This window comes from Aegilops tauschii, chromosome 2 (genome assembly GCF_002575655.3).
Source record: "Aegilops tauschii subsp. strangulata cultivar AL8/78 chromosome 2, Aet v6.0, whole genome shotgun sequence".
NCBI classification, from domain to species: domain Eukaryota; kingdom Viridiplantae; phylum Streptophyta; class Magnoliopsida; order Poales; family Poaceae; genus Aegilops; species Aegilops tauschii.
This window is the reverse complement of record NC_053036.3, coordinates 630696742-630714860: the sequence shown is the minus strand read 5'-3', so window position 1 is coordinate 630714860 and position 18119 is coordinate 630696742. Positions and strand designations below refer to the sequence as shown.

General features: G+C 44.7%; 1 protein-coding gene across 1 annotated transcript; it reads left to right on the top strand.

Moving 5' to 3' along the window:
- Nucleotides 1–8683: 8683 nt before the first annotated feature.
- LOC109769138 (2-methylpropanoate--CoA ligase CCL4-like) lies at nucleotides 8684–10805 on the top strand. Its single transcript, XM_020327878.4, has 2 exons — nucleotides 8684–8986; nucleotides 9104–10805. Exons 1-2 carry the CDS (start codon nucleotides 8771–8773, stop codon nucleotides 10577–10579), a joined length of 1692 nt encoding a protein of 563 aa, XP_020183467.1. The 5' UTR covers nucleotides 8684–8770; the 3' UTR covers nucleotides 10580–10805.
- Nucleotides 10806–18119: the final 7314 nt, after the last annotated feature.

Below are 18119 nucleotides of genomic sequence, written 5' to 3'. Positions count from 1 at the left end.
TTATGGAAGTGACAAAAGGTTCATCGTAAAGGGTTACGTCGATGCAAGTTTTGACACTAATCTAGATGACTCTAAGTCTCGGTCTAGATACATATTGAAAGTGGGAGCAATTAGCTAGAGTAGCTCCGTGCAGAGCATTGTAGACATAAAAATTTGCAAAATACTTACGGATCTGAATGTGACAGACCCGTTGACTAAAATTATCTCACAATCAAAACATGATCACACCTTAGTACTCTTTGGGTGTTAATCACATAGCGATGTGAACTAGATTATTGACTCTAGTAAACCCTTTGAGTGTTGGTCACATAGAGATGTGAACTATGGGTGTTAATCACATGGTGATGTGAATTATTGATGTTAAATCACATGGCGATGTGAACTAGATTATTGACTCTAGTGCAAGTGGGAGACTGAAGGAAATATGCCCTAGAGGCAATAATAAAGTATTATATATTTCCTTATATCATGATAAATGTTTATTATTCATGCTAGAATTGTATTAACCGGAAACATAATACATGTGTGAATACATAGACAAACAGAGTGTCACTAGTATGCCTCTACTTGACTAGCTCGTTAATCAAAGATGGTTATGTTTCCTAGCCATAGACATGAGTTTTCATTTGATTAACGGGATCACCTCATTAGGAGAATGACGTGATTGACTTGACCCATTCCGATAGCTTAGCACCCGATCGTTTAGTATGTTGCTATTGCTTTCTTCATGACTTATACATGTTCCTATGACTATGAGATTATGCAACTCCCGTTTACCGGAGGAACACTTTGTGTGCTACCAAACGTCACAACGTAAATGGGTGATTATAAAGGTGCTCTACAGGTGTCTCCAAAGGTACTTGTTGGGTTGGCGTATTTCGAGATCAGGATTTGTCACTCCGATTGTCGGAGAGGTATCTTTGGGCCCACTCGGTAATGCACATCACTATAAGCCTTGCAATCATTGTGACTAATGAGTTAGTTGCGGGATGATGTATTACGGAACGAGTAAAGAGACTTGCCGGTAACGAGATTGAACTAGGTATCGAGATACCGACGATCGAATCTCGGGCAAGTAACATACCGATGACAAAGGGAAGAACGTATGTTGTTATGAGGTCTGACCGATAAAGATCTTCGTAGAATATGTGGGAGCCAACATGGGCATCTAGGTCCCGCTATTGCTTATTGACCGGAGAGGTGTCTCGGTCATGTCTACATAGTTCTCGAACCCGAAGGGTCCGCACGCTTAACGTTACGATGACAGTTTTATTGAGTTTTGATGTACCGAAGGAGTTCGGAGTCCCGGATGAGATCGGGGACATGACGAGGAGTCTCGAAATGGCCGAGACGTAAAGATCGATATATTGGACGACTATATTCGGACTTCGGAAAGGTTCCGAGTGATTCGGGTATTTTTCGGAGTACCGGAGAGTTACGAGAATTCGTATTGGGCCTTAATGGGCCATACGGGAAAGGAGAAAAAGACCCCAAAGGGTGGCCGCACCCCTCCCCATTGGCTAGTCCGAATTGGACTAGGGAGGGGGGCGCCCCCTTCCCTCTTTCTCCTTCCCCCTTCCCTTCTCCTACTCCCACAAGGAAAGGAGGAGTCCTACTCCCGGTGGGAGTAGGACTCCCCCCTTTGGCGCGCCTCTCCCCTTGGCCGGCTGCCTCCCCCTTGCTCCTTTATATACGGGGGCAGGGGCACCACAGAGACACAACAATTGATCTATTGATCTCTTAGCCATGTGCGGTGCCCCCCTCCACCAAATTACACCTCGATAATACCTTTGCGGAGCTTAGGCGAAGCCCTGCGTCGGTGGAACATCATCATCGTCACCACGCCGTCGTGCTGACGAAACTCTCCCTCAACACTCGGCTGGATCGGAGTTCGAGGGACGTCATCGAGCTGAACGTGTGCAGAACTCGGAGGTGCCGTGCGTTCGGTACTTGATCGGTCGGATCGTGAAGACGTACGACTACATCAACCGCGTTGTGATAATGCTTCCGCTGTCGGTCTACGAGGGTACGTGGACAACACTCTCCCCTCTCGTTGCTCTGCATCACCATGATCTTGCGTGTGCGTAGGAAATTTTTTGAAATTACTACGTTCCCCAACAGTTGGAACTTGGCATGGTATCATCATTTCACCCGCATAGCATGTGCAAAAGAGTAGAGAGGGTCACGGCGAAAACTGGACGCACCTCGTGTACAAACTGGACATTCTCTTGCGGAGTATCAGGGTTTCAGACGAGAACTCATCTGTTACACGGGCACTTCAATGATTTTTAAACTTATTCGAACTCCAGCCTATTTTTGCGTTCAGTATGCATCATTCAAAGCGACGTCATCAATTTCCAACACGTTCTGACATCATTTGCTGTTTTTCAGTCATTTAACGATTTGTTTAGGGAGCTAAATGACGGTGAAATTGAAAATCACTACAAAATGAACTCTGAAAATGTTGGAACTTGGCATGTTATCATCATTTCGCCCGCATAGCATGTGCAAAAGAGTACAGAGGGTCACGGCGAAAACTGGACGCACCTCGTGTACAAACTGAACAATCTCTTTCGGAGTATCAGGGTTTCGGACGAGAACTCATCTGTTACACGGGCACTTCAATGTTTTTAAACTGATTTGAACTGCAGCCTATTTTTGCATTCAATATGCATCATTCAAAGTGACGTCATCAATTTCCAACACGTTCTGACATCATTTGCTGTTTTTCAGTCATTTACCGATTTGTTTAGGGAGCTAAATGACAGTGAAATTGAAAATCACTACAAAATAAACTCTGAAAATCTTGGCAGTTGGCATGGTATCATCATTTCCCCCACATAGCATGTGCAAAAGAGTAGAGAGGGTCACGGCAAAAACTGGACGCACCTCGTGTACAAACTGGACAATCTCTTTCGGAGTATGAGGGTTTCGGACGAGAACTCATCTGTTACACGGGCACTTCAATGTTTTTTAAACTTATTTGAACTCCAGCCTATTTTTGCGTTTAGTATGCATCATTCAAAGCGACGTCATCAATTTCCAACACGTTCTAACATCATTTTTTGTTTTTCAGTCATTTACCGATTTGTTTAGGGAGCTAAATGACGGTGAAATTGAAAATCACTACAAAATGAACTCTGAAGATGTTGGAACTTGGCATGGTATCATCATTTCGCCCGCATAGCATGTGCAAAAGAGTAGAGAGGGTCACGGCGAAAAATGGACGCACCTCGTGTACAAACTGGACAATCTATTTCGGAGTATCAGCGTTTCGGACGAGAACTCATCTGTTCCACGGGCACTTCAATGTTTTTTAAACATTTTTGAACTCCTGCCTATTTTTGCGTTCAGTATGCATCATTCAAAGCGACGTCATCAATTTCCAACACGTTCTGACATCATTTGTTGTTTTTCAGTCATTTATCGATTTGTTTAGAGAGCTAAATGACGGTGAAATTGAAAATCACTATAAAATGAATAGCAGAAATAAATAATGCAGAAAAGAAAAAAACTATATAATTTTTTTTATATTCACAAAGAAACTAAATAGAGCAAAAAATTTACTCGGAAATAAATAGAAGAAAATTATATAAAAAATTGTTGGGGCGCTGCCCGCTGGGCCTGCCAACCCTAGGGTTTGCAAATACCGGCCCAGAAGGGCTAGAAGGCTCAACGGGAAGCGCGCCAAAGTTAGGCCCAGAAGTCTGCTATAGAGAGGAGTTCGAGACAGCAGCCGCGCTGGGGCTTTTAAACTGGTGCGGGCGCCCCTCGGCTAGCGAGGTGGGACTAAACTTGCCCGCACCGCTCCTGCGCGAGCGCACACCTTTAGTACCGGGTCGTGGCTCCAACCGGTACTAAAGGGGGGCCTTTAGTACCGGTTGGAGCCACGAACCGGTACTAAAGGTGCAGTTTCCCGCCCCTTGGCCTGGCGAAAATTGGCCTTTAGTACCGGTTGGTGGCTCCAACCGATACTAAACGCCCCTCCTATATATATGGCACTTACGAGAAATTCAGTTTCATCGACCACCACTTCTTCTCCAACTACTTCGCGCGATATCGCCGCCGCCCTCGCCGCCCCCGCCGCCCGTCGTCGCCCTCACCGCCCGTCGTCGCCCTCACCGCCCGTCGTCGCCGTCACCGCCGTCGCCCTCACCGCCCGTCGTCGCCGTCACCGCCGTCGCCCCCGCCGCCGCCCCGTACCACGTCGCCGTCTCGATCGCGCCGTCGCCCCCGGCCTGCCGCTCGTCGTCGCGCCGTCCCCGTCGCATCGCCGTCTCGCGCCGCCGCCCGTATGCCGCCGCCCCCCGCTCGTACACACACACATACACACACACACACACACATATTGTTTTTACTTCTTTTCTGTTTTCTGTTGTTTAGATTAATGTTAGATAAATTATGTAGATAAGAATGTTAGAATGTTAATGTTAGATGAATTATATGGAAAAGATGTTAAATATTAATGTCAAGTTTAGATGAATTAGCTAGATATTAATTAGGTATATATATGAGATTTGAACTAGTTGAATTAATATAACTAGTTTATTTTTAGTATGAAAATTAATAGAACAAGTTTATTTTTAGTAAGAAAATTTAGGTATATGAGATTATTTAAACTAGTTGAAGTAATATTACTAGTTTATTTTTAGTAAATGCTTAGTTGAATTAGTAGAACTAGTTTATTTTTAGTAAGAAAATTTAGGTATATGAGATTTGATGATCTAATTAAAATATTACTATATATATAGCTACTTTATATATTTTAGTAAGAAAATTAATAGAACTAGTTTATTTTTAGTAAATTCTTAGTTGAATTAATAGAACTAGTTTATTTTTAAGAAAATGTAGATATCTGAGATTTGATGATCTAATTAAAATATTACTATATGGAACTAGCTACTTTATTTTAGTAAGAAAATTAATAGAACACGTTTATTTTTATTAAATGCTTAGTTGAATTAGTTGAATTAATAGAACTAGTTGAACTAATAGAAGTAGTTGAATTAGTTGAATTAATAGAACTAGTAAGTGTTTAATGTTTCACCTATATGAACATAGGAAATGTCGTCTGACGACGAAAAAGATTTCATTAAGTGCGAATTCTGTGAAGACCAGCGCGGCCTGTGTGACAGAAATTTCCTTGTTGATGATAGGCGCTTCAGCATCAAGCTGGATGAGACCTTCGAAGTGGATACAGTAAGTCACAACGACAAGTCTTTTTTCGTAATTAAGCATGACTTATATATGCTTCATTTGCTTCAACTTATAATTTTAAATTTTCACTATTCTACTAGCGCATCCCCTGCCATGCAAGAATTTTTGTCTTGGATAAGATAGGTTTCAGTGCTATAGAAACTATGGAGGTAAAGAGAGTTTACCTGAAGACCGAGCATGCTGGTTATACTTTCAACGTCAAATTATACAATGCAGACACGTACACCTATTTTGAATGCAAAACTTGGCAAGCACTATGTAAGGCTTTTGCATTTGAGCCTGATATGGTTATCACCTTTGATATTCGTCCGGAAGATGATATTGAAGGTAATAGGGACATCTGGGTCGATGTGCAGACGCCTCCAGTTCTACCATTATATGAGTTTCTCAACCATATTTATGTCTTTGATATTGTTTATTCAAAAATAGTTGACAACTAATTTCTATTGACAGCTTATTTCCATTCAAGCAAACATGTCCAGCGCTTGGTAGACAGGACCTACTACTGTCCCGGAGCTGAACTAAACTGCGAGGAGATAAGTCATTATGTTTCATGGCTTGAGGATCTTGATGCTGTTAAGAGAAATCATTTTCCTGAATTGGAAAATCTTAGTACTCAAAACGTGCGACCAATAGTGATCGTATTGAACTACGGTCACATGTATTTAGGAAAGATGGTAAGATTTTTACTATTAGTCCTCATTGCATCTTTTGCATACATTATTTTTCAAGCTAAACTTTCATTGCTAAGTATATTAATTACTATATGATGTTCTTCAACAGGGACTCCCGATGACAGTTGTGCCTCAGTAGATCGAGACTAAAGGTCGCATGTCAATTGTTAGCTTACGACCAAGATATCCTACAGGGCACATGAGTGCATTCAGGATTTCTGAAAGCGATGAATGCTTAATAGTGAAAGATTGGAGCAAAATTGTTAACGATCGCAGAGAAGTACTAGGGGGCAGCAATCAGAAGCGCAGCCCATGATTAGGAGACAGGTTCATCTGCATGCTCCAATATGATGAATCAGGAGAGCTATACATGTTCTATGCTATTTTACCTGAGAGAGAGCAGCAGGAGTGATTTAGCTAGTTATCATGCTCTTAGTACTTGTTGTCCTCTCATGCGTGTCCGTGTTCTTCGTCCTGAACTTAATCTCAAAGAGTGATTTGCTTTTGTGGTGTTATGAACGCTTATAATATCATGACCATGTTGAACTCGATGATATCTTTGCTAGCTAGTATATACTGTTGTTGGTGATGATATGATGCAAGAGTTTTTATATTAATATGATGATGATGATGATGATGAGTTATTATATCATTTATGAAAGAAACCGCATATTAGTTTCAACTGGATGGATCCTAGCTAAGTGATCAAGTATATGCCATATCCATATTACTTAGATCACTTACTTGATCACTTAGCTAGGATCCACATGCATCCAGTCGAAACTAATCTGCGGTACTTTCACCTAATGATTTAACAACTCATTATAATGTAAAACAATCACTAAATTAAATTGATAAGACAAAACTAAAGGAAAAAATAAAAATTAAAACCAAAACACACCCAAACATTTAGTACCTGTTGGTGTTACCAACCGGTACTAATGTCCTACACGCACCCGGGCCTGGCTCGTGCCACGTGGTGGCACGTTAGCACCGGTTCGTGCCAAACCGGTACTAAAGGGGGGGGGGGGGGCTTTAGTCTCCACTCCATAGTGCCGGTTGCAGAACCGGCACTAAAGCCCCTTACGAACCGGTGATAAAGGCCGGTTCTGCACTAATGAACGCCCCCCATAATATAAGAGTTTTCCCTTCCAGCAACTCAATTTCTTTTCAAACCAATCTTTAATACATTTCCATTCTTTGTTGGTAAGTTTACAATGATAAGGTAAAGATCCTAGCTCACAACCGAACAACTGTTTATAATTATTCTATTCTTCTTTGGTGCGTCCAAAACAGAACATCTCACTCTTATTGAAATTAATCTTTAGCCAGACAGTTGTTCGAAAAGGCATAAAACTAGTTTCATATTCCTTGCCTTAGCTAGATCATGTTCCATGAATATAATGATGTCATCGGCATATTATAGAATGGACACCCCACCATCCACTGGATGTGGGATTAAACCACCTACATGGCCATCCTCCTTAGCTCTATTAATGAGAACGGCCAACATGTCAACGACAACGTTAAACAGTTGTTTCCTTGGTGTTATATTGTTTCCACTCGCCTCTGATTGCCTTTTTGATAAAGGGAGACGATGGAACAATGGATCAATGTCTAGATTTTCGTGTCATCTAAGGTACGGTAATAGAAGCGGATGTGTTGCATGGAATAAAACCCCACGTGTAATCTAACCTAGGTCGTGACAATCGTGGGCTCACGTGCAACAAATGTGACACCGAGGAGTTTGTTATGTTTTGCTCTAGTGGATCGTCAACTTCTCATCTGGCAGAATATCGTCACTTACTTCGGCCTAACCTGTCGTTCTTTAATTTTGTGCTGGCAGGGAAAAAATCCCCATTCGTACGACGATGAAGCACCGAGCCAGTATCTATCTTGCAACGGGTTTGTTGTCGGCTACAATGTGTTTAACAATCTTATATTTTCACCCAGTATCTACCGCCCCGCCCTTTCCTCAACCTCCCCCCACTGCCGTTGCTGGTCACCTCCCCGGCCATCCCTCTAAGCCCTACACCACCCATGAAAACCTCCGATGATCCCCTGCACCCTCCCCACCCTTAAGATAGATAATGGGGTTGTGGCTTCCCCCTAAGATAGATAATGGGGCTGCTTCTTCTCCGGGAAGGTTGTTTCTTCTCCGGCGAGGTCCGACCAAGATGAAAGGAAGAAGGGAAAATGTAACTGGCGCAAAACAAACTTTCAGGTACCTGAGAAGTAGCAAAACTGGAAAACATATGGTTTGCTAAGAAAATGAGTTGTGTTTAGAGGATTTAGGATAAGAAAATAGGAATGCATGCTTCCTTTTACTGGTCCCGGCCCAACTAAAACGTTTGTTACTACTTTGTTTCGATATGCAAGTTGCCTGAACGTAGCACTTAATCTTCTAGGAGTAGTAGACATGCACAGCCAATGCAAGACCAACCAACTGACATGTGACCTTTAGCAACCGCGCGTCACACTCCATTGCAGAAATGTGTCGTGCTGTTGGAGGCCTTTGAAAAAGAAACGGAAAAACAACCCGTGCCAACTCTACATCTTCGTTTCATCTCTGGCAGCACGAACGCTAGAAAACAAGAATAATACAAGAAGAACATGCCCGCCTGTAAAAAACATGAATAGACAAAGATTTAGCACGTCGCCTGTGAACTTCGTTTTGAATCAGTACAAAAAATGCAGAGAGGGACGAAAATGGCGTGGCATCTTCTGATGTAAACGTAGTAGCGATCCAGCATTTATCACCAGTGTTTGCCTGACCGTCCCATGCCACCCACACGGTTGGTGGGCGTGGCCGTGGCCGTGGCGTGCGACCACCTAGCTACCTGGCTTTTCTTGCAGCGCATCGACCATCCACGGGTTGCATGCGCAGCGCAGCGGACATGGAGAAGCTCGGCGCGAACCCGGCCAACTCCTGCCCGCTCACGCCGCTCGGCTTCCTGGAGCGCGCGGCCACCGTGTTCGGCGGCTGCCCCTCCGTCGTCTACCGCGGCACCGTCTTCACCTGGTCCCAGACCTACCGCCGCTGCCTCCGCCTCGCCTCCGCGCTTTCCTCCCTCGGCATCTCCCGCCTCGACGTCGTAAGCGCCCTTCCATCCCTCGTCATTTCGCAAGCTCCTCTGTGTGGGAGTGAAACTGAATTCATGAATTGAATTGGTGGGTGATGATCCATGGCGTGACCCAACTGCGTGTTTCAGGTGTCCGTGCTGCTGCCGAACGTGCCGGCCATGTACGAGGCGCACTTCGGCGTGCCAATGAGCGGCGCCGTGCTCAACACCATCAACACGCGCCTCGACGCGCGCACGGTCGCCGTCCTGCTCCGCCACTCCGGCTCCAGGCTCGTCCTCGTCGACCAGGCTCTGCTCCCGCTGCTCGACGACGCGCTCCGGCTCCTCCCGACGGAGCACCCGGCCCCGCGCGTCGTGCTCGTCGAGGATCCCCACGAGAAGGATCAGCTCCGTCCGGCGCCGGCCACGGATCTGACGTACGAGAGGCTCCTCGAGACGGGCGATCCGGAGTTCAAGTGGGTCCGGCCGACCAGCGAGTGGAACCCGATGATTCTCAACTACACCTCCGGCACGACGGCTGCGCCCAAGGGGGTCGTGCACTGCCACCGCGGTATCTTCTTGGTGACCATGATGTCGCTCGTGGACTGGGCGGTGCCGCCGCGGCCGACGTTTCTGTGGACGCTGCCCATGTTCCACGCCAATGGGTGGAGCTTCCCTTGGGGGATGGCCGCGCTGGGCGGCACGAATGTCTGCCTCCGCCGGGTCGACGCCCCGAGCGTCTACTCTGCCATTGCAGACCACAGGGTCACGCACCTCTGTGGCGCGCCCGTCGTGCTTGCAATGCTGGCCAACGCGCCGGAGGGTGTGCGCAAGCCTCTGCATAGGAAGGTGCGGATCATGACGGCCGGATCGCCGCCGCCGGCCGCGGTGCTGCATCGCGTGGAGGCCATGGGCTTTGAGGTCAGCCATGGGTACGGGCTGACAGAGACTGGAGGCCACGTCGTGTCGTGCGCGTGGAAGGGCGAGTGGAACAAGCTGCCGGCGTCGGAGCGCGCGCGGCTCAAGGCGAGGCAGGGCGTGCGCACGCCTGGCATGGCGGAGGTCGACATCGTGGACGTGGAGACCGGCTGCAGCGTGCCCCGGGATGGCGCCACCATGGGCGAGATCGTGCTCCGCGGCGGGTGCGTCATGCTTGGGTACCTCAAGGACGGCGAGGCGACAAAGGCGGCGATCCGGGACGACGGGTGGTTCTACACGGGGGACGTGGGCGTGATGCACCCGGACGGTTACCTCCAGATCCGCGACCGGTCCAAGGACGTGATCATCAGCGGCGGCGAGAACATCAGCAGCGTGGAGGTGGAATCCATGCTCTACGGCCACCCAGCAGTGAGCGAGGCGGCGGTGGTGGCGCGGCCGGACGAGTTCTGGGGGGAGACACCGTGCGCGTTCGTGAGCCTGAAGGACGGCGCGGCAGGCGTGGTGACCGCGGCCGAGGTGATCGCGTGGAGCCGGGAGCGCATGGCGGGGTATATGGTGCCCAAGACCGTGGTGTTCCGCGGCGAGCTGCCCAAGACGTCCACCGGCAAGGTCCAGAAGTACGTGCTCCGGAAGCTCGCCCGGGAGATGGGCCCCATTCGCAGGGGTAGCAGCAGCAGCAAGATGTAGGGTACGGCATGGCAATGGGCAAAGGGTTTTGTCTCTGAATTTTGATCCCTTTTCCTTTGTGTGTGGGCAAGGTGCTACTCTACAACATTTTTCGCATCATTATCATGTTTTGTAAAGGCGTTGACATGGTGGACTGCTTTTCATGCCCTGCCTCAGAGCATCTTCAATAGATAATGTAAAATACACCACTAAATTGTGCTTTGAGTAAAATTTGTATCACCAAAAAGTAGTTTTTTACATCACCAAAACCTCCGACTCCAACAGATGATGCAAAATAGGGCGGTAGTGCTCCAATAGGTGATGTAAAATAGGGCATCACACAACAAAACGCTCCACAATTTCACACATATTTGAACCAAATAACATCAAAATCATCTCAAATAAGCACAAGACATATGTGGTAAGCAATCCAAACTATTCAAAAATAAAATCCTAGATCATCTTAAATCAAAAATCATCTCAAAATAAAATCCTAAATCAACTCAAAATTCAAAATCATCATCAATATCCAAAGATGGTAGCCACGCCGGTCACAGAGGCCTCTCCTCGGCCTCGTTGACGCGTGCCGGTGGGGTGCTGCTCGTAATTTGGGCGAAGCAACGCCGACGATGTTGACCGAAGCAACGACCGCTCGGCTCGGTCACGGCGGTTACGCACCTGTCTGCGGTAGCTCCGGCGGCCAGAGGACCTACGTCGGACGATGACCACGAGCTTCAAGAGCCATCACGGGCGCTGCTGCTTCGGCCAATAGCCGAAACGACCAAAAATCTGCACAATGGCCGATCCATATCGGCGCGGTGGCGGGACCTTCGAAGGCCGTTCGGGGTGACAGGGATGCGGCAGTGGGGTAGCGGCGGACTCAGGGGAGGATGGACGAGCGGCGGCCGCAGCCTTGCTGGCCGAAATCGCCGGCGGCAATGATCGGGTAGAGGTGCAGTCGTGCGGCAGTTGGGGTTGCTCGCATTTTGCTTGAATGGCCCAAGTTAAGCAAATTTGCATCACCTGTTTTACATCCAATGGCGGAATTTGAACAGAAATCAGGGGGGCATTTTTTTTCTTTGGGATAGTGTTTAGTGGCCTAATACTATGGGATATGCACATGATTTTGTATGAGATGGGGGGGCACAGCGCATAGCCCAAAAGCACACGAAAATCCTATTTGACGCCTTTGCGTCAGTTATAGGCATTCCTTTTTTTCGACAAAGTTATAGGCATTCCTGCAAATCGGCGCACATCCCCCTCCATCTTGGGCTCAGCCCATTAGTTTTCTTTTTCTTATTATCGTCAGCGCGAAGCATGCATCACACGTAAATGGGCCAAAGGTGGCTTTTGTTTATTTATTCTAACCAATGCCGAGAGCAACTAGTTAACAAGCGCTCCTTCGGGAGCCTCGCAACGATCAGCGCCACTTGGCGCGCTCTCAGCCATTCGCCACGTGTCACGCTCTGGACACTTCCTCCGGATTTTATTTTTTATTTTTTCGCATGCGTTTTCGGCTTTTTAAACAGTTTTTGTCTGGTTTTTTCAACGTTTTGGTTTTCCGCCGGTCTTCCTTAGCTTTTCGATCAAAAATAAAATTTCGCAAAACAAATTGCGTGAAAAAACGCGCTTTCTTTTCTTTCTTTCGTGAGAGTCACAGTTTTGCTTCTGAAGGAGGCACGGTTTTACTTTCGCGAGAGTCACGGCCGTGCCTCTTGGAAACGAAAAAAAGAGTGTTTTCTATTTTATTTTTCTTCCGCGAGAGGCACGGTTGTGCTTTTGTGAGTCACGGCCGTACTTCTCGAAAACAGAAAAAACGTGTTTTCTGTTTTTTTTTCCTTTCGCGAGAGTCACGGTTTTGCTTCCGCGAGAAGCACGGTTGTGCTTTCGCGAGAGTCACGACCGTGCCTCTCGGAAATGGAAAAAATGTGTTTTCTGTTTTTTTTTCTTTCACGAGAGTCACGATTTTGCTTTCGCGAGAGTCACGGCTGTGCCTCCTCGGAAACGAAAAAAACATGTTTTCTCTTCTTCATTTTCCTTCCGCAGAGTCACGGTTTTGCTTCCACGAGAGGCACGGTTGTGATTTCATGAGAGGCACGAGCGTGCCTCTTTCGAAAAGGGAAAAAACCGGTGCTCCCGGTTCGGTTTTTTCGTCTGGTTTTTTTCGTCAAAAAAAGTTCATCAAAACCTACCAACATGGGATCTAGTTTTAAAGATCTCGACGCGGGGAATCCAACGGTGAAAGCGGTTCGAGATTTGGACGCGTGGTTTAAGAGATAAAACGTTATGAATAAATGGATCTACGAAAAAAGGGAAAATTCCCAGGTTGCGACAAGGTTGGAGTGATCTTTACAACGAGTACTCCTCAACTAGTGATTTCGACCAATGCCTGCCTGTTTAATGAAGCTTCCAACCATTTTTTGGTTTGCCGTCTGGTTTTTCTCTTTTTGCGAACTTTTTTGCAAATTATTGGACCTTTTCAAATTCGTGAACTTTTCAAATGCACCATTCTTTTTCAAATCCAGCGAATGTTTTTTGACTACGTGAACTTTTTTTCAAATTCGTGAACTTTTCGATTTCATATTTTTTTCAAATCCGTTACTTTCTCAAATGCACGTAGATTCTTCGAATTCATGAACATTTTCAAATTTTTTATTTTTCAAATTCACATTTATTTTCAAATTTTTAGAATTTTTATAAATTTCATGAACTTTTATAACTTTTTCAAAATTCACGGAGTTTTCCTTCAAATACACAAAAAAAATTCAAATTTTGAGAAAAATAAATAAATTTGTGTACTTTTTCCAAAATTTATTAGTCATCTGACTTCTTATACCGCTCTTTCTTTAGTGATACAAAGGAGGAATACTACATCTTACTCTGAATTCTTAGTCCGTGATAACTCAAGCTATGTGCAAAATAGCTTAAACCATTTTGTTCTTTGCTTGATTTACTCTGAACAGCTAACGAAAAAGGGTTTGGCCCCGCTTTTATATTATAAAGCACTCGCACCAAGCATCAATAGCAGTTCAGGTTGAAGCGAAAGTAAAAGTGCAACAAAACAAAAGGAAAGGTTCAGCTGAGGGCACAGCACAACAACCCCTACAAACGAAAATCCTAACCAACTTTATTCATGGTGTTGGTCAGCTATTGCTGAAGCTCAATGCAGGAGAATTATATCTAAGTGCATTTTAATCTATTTTCTTTTTGAAAATCAGGGTAATTCTGAAGTCATTAAACTCATTACAGACAATGCAACTTCAGAACGCCGCAGTCAGGCAGCCATAGATATAGAGGCGAACTAGGAGAAGCTTTGTTACTTCGATATTTTTTCCGACGTTTGCAGGACGCCTGCCCGTGTTAGATAATATTTCAAAGGAAAATGCCTCGCTGCAGAGATCGCACCTAGCAGTAGCGACGGAAGCATTCAGAGAGGATGCATCGATGGTGTAACACCTGAAGTTCTTTCAGGGGTTTTCTTTCGAAGATTTCCTGGCTGGTCGGGGAGAAATAAAGGAAATAGGTAGATGGTGGTTTCTTACCAGAGTTGGGAGGGATTGAGAAAATCTACCACATCACTCGCTTGGAAAAATGTTAAATGCGTAAGGGCAGAAGAGATGAAGAAAATGTTATGAAAAAATATTATGAAGAACTCGCGGATATGGCAGCTGTTTTTACAGAGCTTTCTTGTTCTCCTACTTGTTAACTGTTTCAGTTTAAGTGGGACGAAGCATACTTCTTAAACGATGACCATCAAAAGGCAAGATAGGCTTCAGACAAATGATGATGGTATTCTTTTCCTGGTCTGCATGGAAATGTAATACAACTAGGCTTGTAAAGAGGAGATCCTTTGACAAATGCAAGATAGTCAAGCTGAGATTACTCGTCTTATGAAATGTGTGGAAATGTCTAAAGATGGCTTCTCTCGTCTCAAGTAGGGCGAAGCATACTTCTTAAATCCTGAAGAATATTTCCCAAGTGTTACTTTTGTGCTCATGACGAGACAATCAAACACCTCTTTTTCCAATGCAACTATGCAAATTTGCACGTTTTACATGGTCATTCATCCAAATAGCATCAAATTTGTATCCGCCAACGAGTATTGCCAATATATTTGGTCATTGGTTGGACGGAATTTCAAATAGTTTCAAAACGCTAATAAGGGTGGGGGCGTATGCCTTACTATGGTCGCTTTGGCTATGTAGAAATGATTGATTTTTAATGAAAAAAATGCTTCTCCTCTGCAGGTTATTTTCCGTTGTACGCACTCGCTTCATACGTGGTCTACGCTACAACAGGCGGAGCACCAACCGCTGTTCAAGGCGGTGTGTACGCGGTCGGAGCAGGCGGCTATGGAGGTTTTTTTCCCAACATGGGTGGCAGCATAACCTCCGGATTGATCCATCGCCGAGTTCGACATAGGCAAAGTGTCGGTCCATAGGACTCTACTGTTGCCGTTTTGTCGGTTTTCTTACTTTTTCTAGTGTCAGACTTTGGTGTTTGGCTATGTGCATCCTAGTTATGCAGAGGTCGGGTGTTACTCACAATGTTTTGTATCCGCTTGATGCTACATTTGAGATAATAAAATCACCCTTTATCGAAAAAAGTGTTGTTCCTGGAAGTACCGTACTAGCTTACAAAAGCGTAAACCTGTTTTACCTTGTCGCTTTATCCCAAATTATAGCTTAACCATTTATGGACAAAATAATAATGTGGGACATATGTACTTTCCAACAACAGTCTGTATTCCTTGTGTGGCCTGAATTGTTCTGAAAATTAACTGAACTCACGCTGCCTCATCAGATTTTGCTGGATAACAACAGTACCATCGATTATTATTTTTCAAAACATTAAACCATCTCCTAAAAATTAACAGAGTGAACTATGCCTTAAAGAAAATAATAAATAGATACGATGGTGCAGAGTGCAGGACCAATCCAACTTAGGAAGTCGTTGGTAATACTAAATGGTTAGGGCACTAGAATGGTTCATTCTATCACAGTTCTTTAAATTTTTCAGTTTGCCATGTTTTATGTTGTTCTTGATGATTGTTGTTTTGCTTTCAAATTTTTCCTACATTATGGGTATCATCTAACAGCTCTAACTACTTGGCGCTAACACTAAACTCACTATGGACATAACTGAGCATTGTGTATCAGTCAGCATGGTCTTTTGTCGAGTTTATATGATGTTGTTTCACCACTACTGCTGGAAGAGGGGTAGACTCCTCGAGCACTTTGACATTCTCTTCATGATATTGCTTAAATAAAATACTTAACCCAGGTCTTCATGTTTGTTTCAAGACCTCCATCAGTTGCTCAACTTCGTTGTAAATGGGTATGTGTATGTTTTGACTAGAGATTCTTAGAAAGTTCTTGATGTTATGTTCAAGATAACATTATTTCCTGTTAGTTATACTTTGGTTTACAAACGAGTTCTTTTATCTTTGTAGCTTTAGTTCTTAATGGCTGTACCAGAGAAGTCTGCAGGAGACCTTGTCATGCAGGAGTAAGGATATCAATCCTTGTCAGAATGTGTGGTTTCTCTATTTGTTCTTTATATAACATATTTTTCGGGGGTCAGTTCTTTCTTTCCTTAGGTTGCTTATTGCTGAGACTGAGAGGTCTACAAGCCATCTATCCCTAAAAATTTGAGTGTCCTCCAGGTTGAGTTTCTTTCTGCCCCCTTGTACCACCATCCTCTCGATATCCTACTAATGGATTATCCTGTCCTCTGTCTCTGAGACTTTGACATACTAATTAAACTTTATTGACAATTTTCTAGTTGTACGAGTTACCGTTTATATCTGGATAAATATGTGAACTCTAGAAATAAAGTTTGCCACCCACAAGTCAATTTCTGTGATAGGGAAACCTGGATGAGGACAGGGAAACCTGTGATTACTTATGTTATGATGATTACATGAAAACTTGTTGTTTTGACTGATGTTGATGAGAAATTGATGAAGAATTATGAGGATGCTAGCTGTTCTTTGCAAGATTTACTTCAATCAAGTATACTCTGTTTAAAATAAGCACTCTCTTTTTGTTTGGGTGCAAATTGTTGCTGGCTTCAGGTTGCAAATTGATTATCATCAGTCTCTAGTTCATACTTTAGAAAATAATTAAGGTGGCCGGAGTCATAGGCATTTTTATTTAGAAAAACAACGAATAATATGGCATAATATGGCCATTGTAAGTGGCAACCGTACTAAGTGAGCAATCTCCGGACCTAAGATCCAGATATCAATAACAAAATATATGAGTAGCAAAATAAACAGCTATAGCATATCAGCAACCTTGAGCTCTACACAAGTAACCCTCAGTTCATCCCCACCAGAACAGAACCGCCAGTCCACCCTCATATAACGAAGTCATACTATCCTCAAAAGAACAAGAAAAATTCAGAGCAGCACAACCACCCTTTCAAACATCAAGCTACTCCCTAATTTATACAGAAACATTGATGACATACGTTGTTCGGCGGGTATCCATCCATTGCTTCCCAGTCATACACTCATACTATAGTTAGATATGCTACGGTGAATGCGTCCAAGTTGGTCATGAAACGGGATCGGTTTGCGCAAACTGCCCGATACTCGTTTCCGAAACTATGATTTTTGTATTCGGTGGACCGCCGTCCAAAGGTTCCCGATAAAGGCCGGTGCACGCGCAAGCCAGCTCAAGAAAGCCATGGCGGTAGCGTTCATGAAGCTTCCACAGGGATTTACCGAGCAAGCTCCGAAATCATTGGAAAGGAGGGTGGTGATGGCTGCTGATCCACAAGCTGCACTGAAGATGAGTGTACCTGTGACCTACGAACAAAACATCAGGGTTAAAAGCGGGTCGTTTTTACTTTTTAGGAGAAAGAAAGATACACATGATTCTTAATTTGCATATTCAAAACACAATGCATGACAGATGGGTTGCTGTTTTGTTTGAGGTGCCTGAGAGAATACGTACGACTTACCCAGTCCCCGAGGGCAAGTATGATGACAGCCCGGGCAGTTCGGCAGGAACGTTTGACAGCAATTGCATAGGCATCCAGAATGGCCACGGCGAGGCTCCACAGGCATTGCACACTTGCTGCTGCCACGAGGTAGCTGCTCAAACGAACAAGAATAAGTTCATCTACAGATGGGCAAACAAAACAAAACAAAACTTTTCTTATTTGGAACATCCCAAGGGAAAAAGCCTTCCATTTGCGCCATCTAATTGGGTCGCGGAAATAAGGTACACTAACATACTAGTACTTGTTTCGCATAGTTGTCAATATACTGTACTACCCCAGCACTAAATGCGGATCTTCAGATGTTTTCTCCAAGGAAGGAGATGTATGCTATGCACACGATTGTCCATTACAACTACACCATTCTGAATTCCAGATTGTCCATGCGCATGCGAAGATCGAACTCCTGATTTTCACTGAAATGCTAAACACTGTGCTGCATCCAAACTGAGATAACATCACAGAGAGCATGATCATATTCATACCATACCACCATGACATCATCTAATCGTACTGCCTCTTTCAGGAAGCCAGACTAGTAGATGCAAAAAGG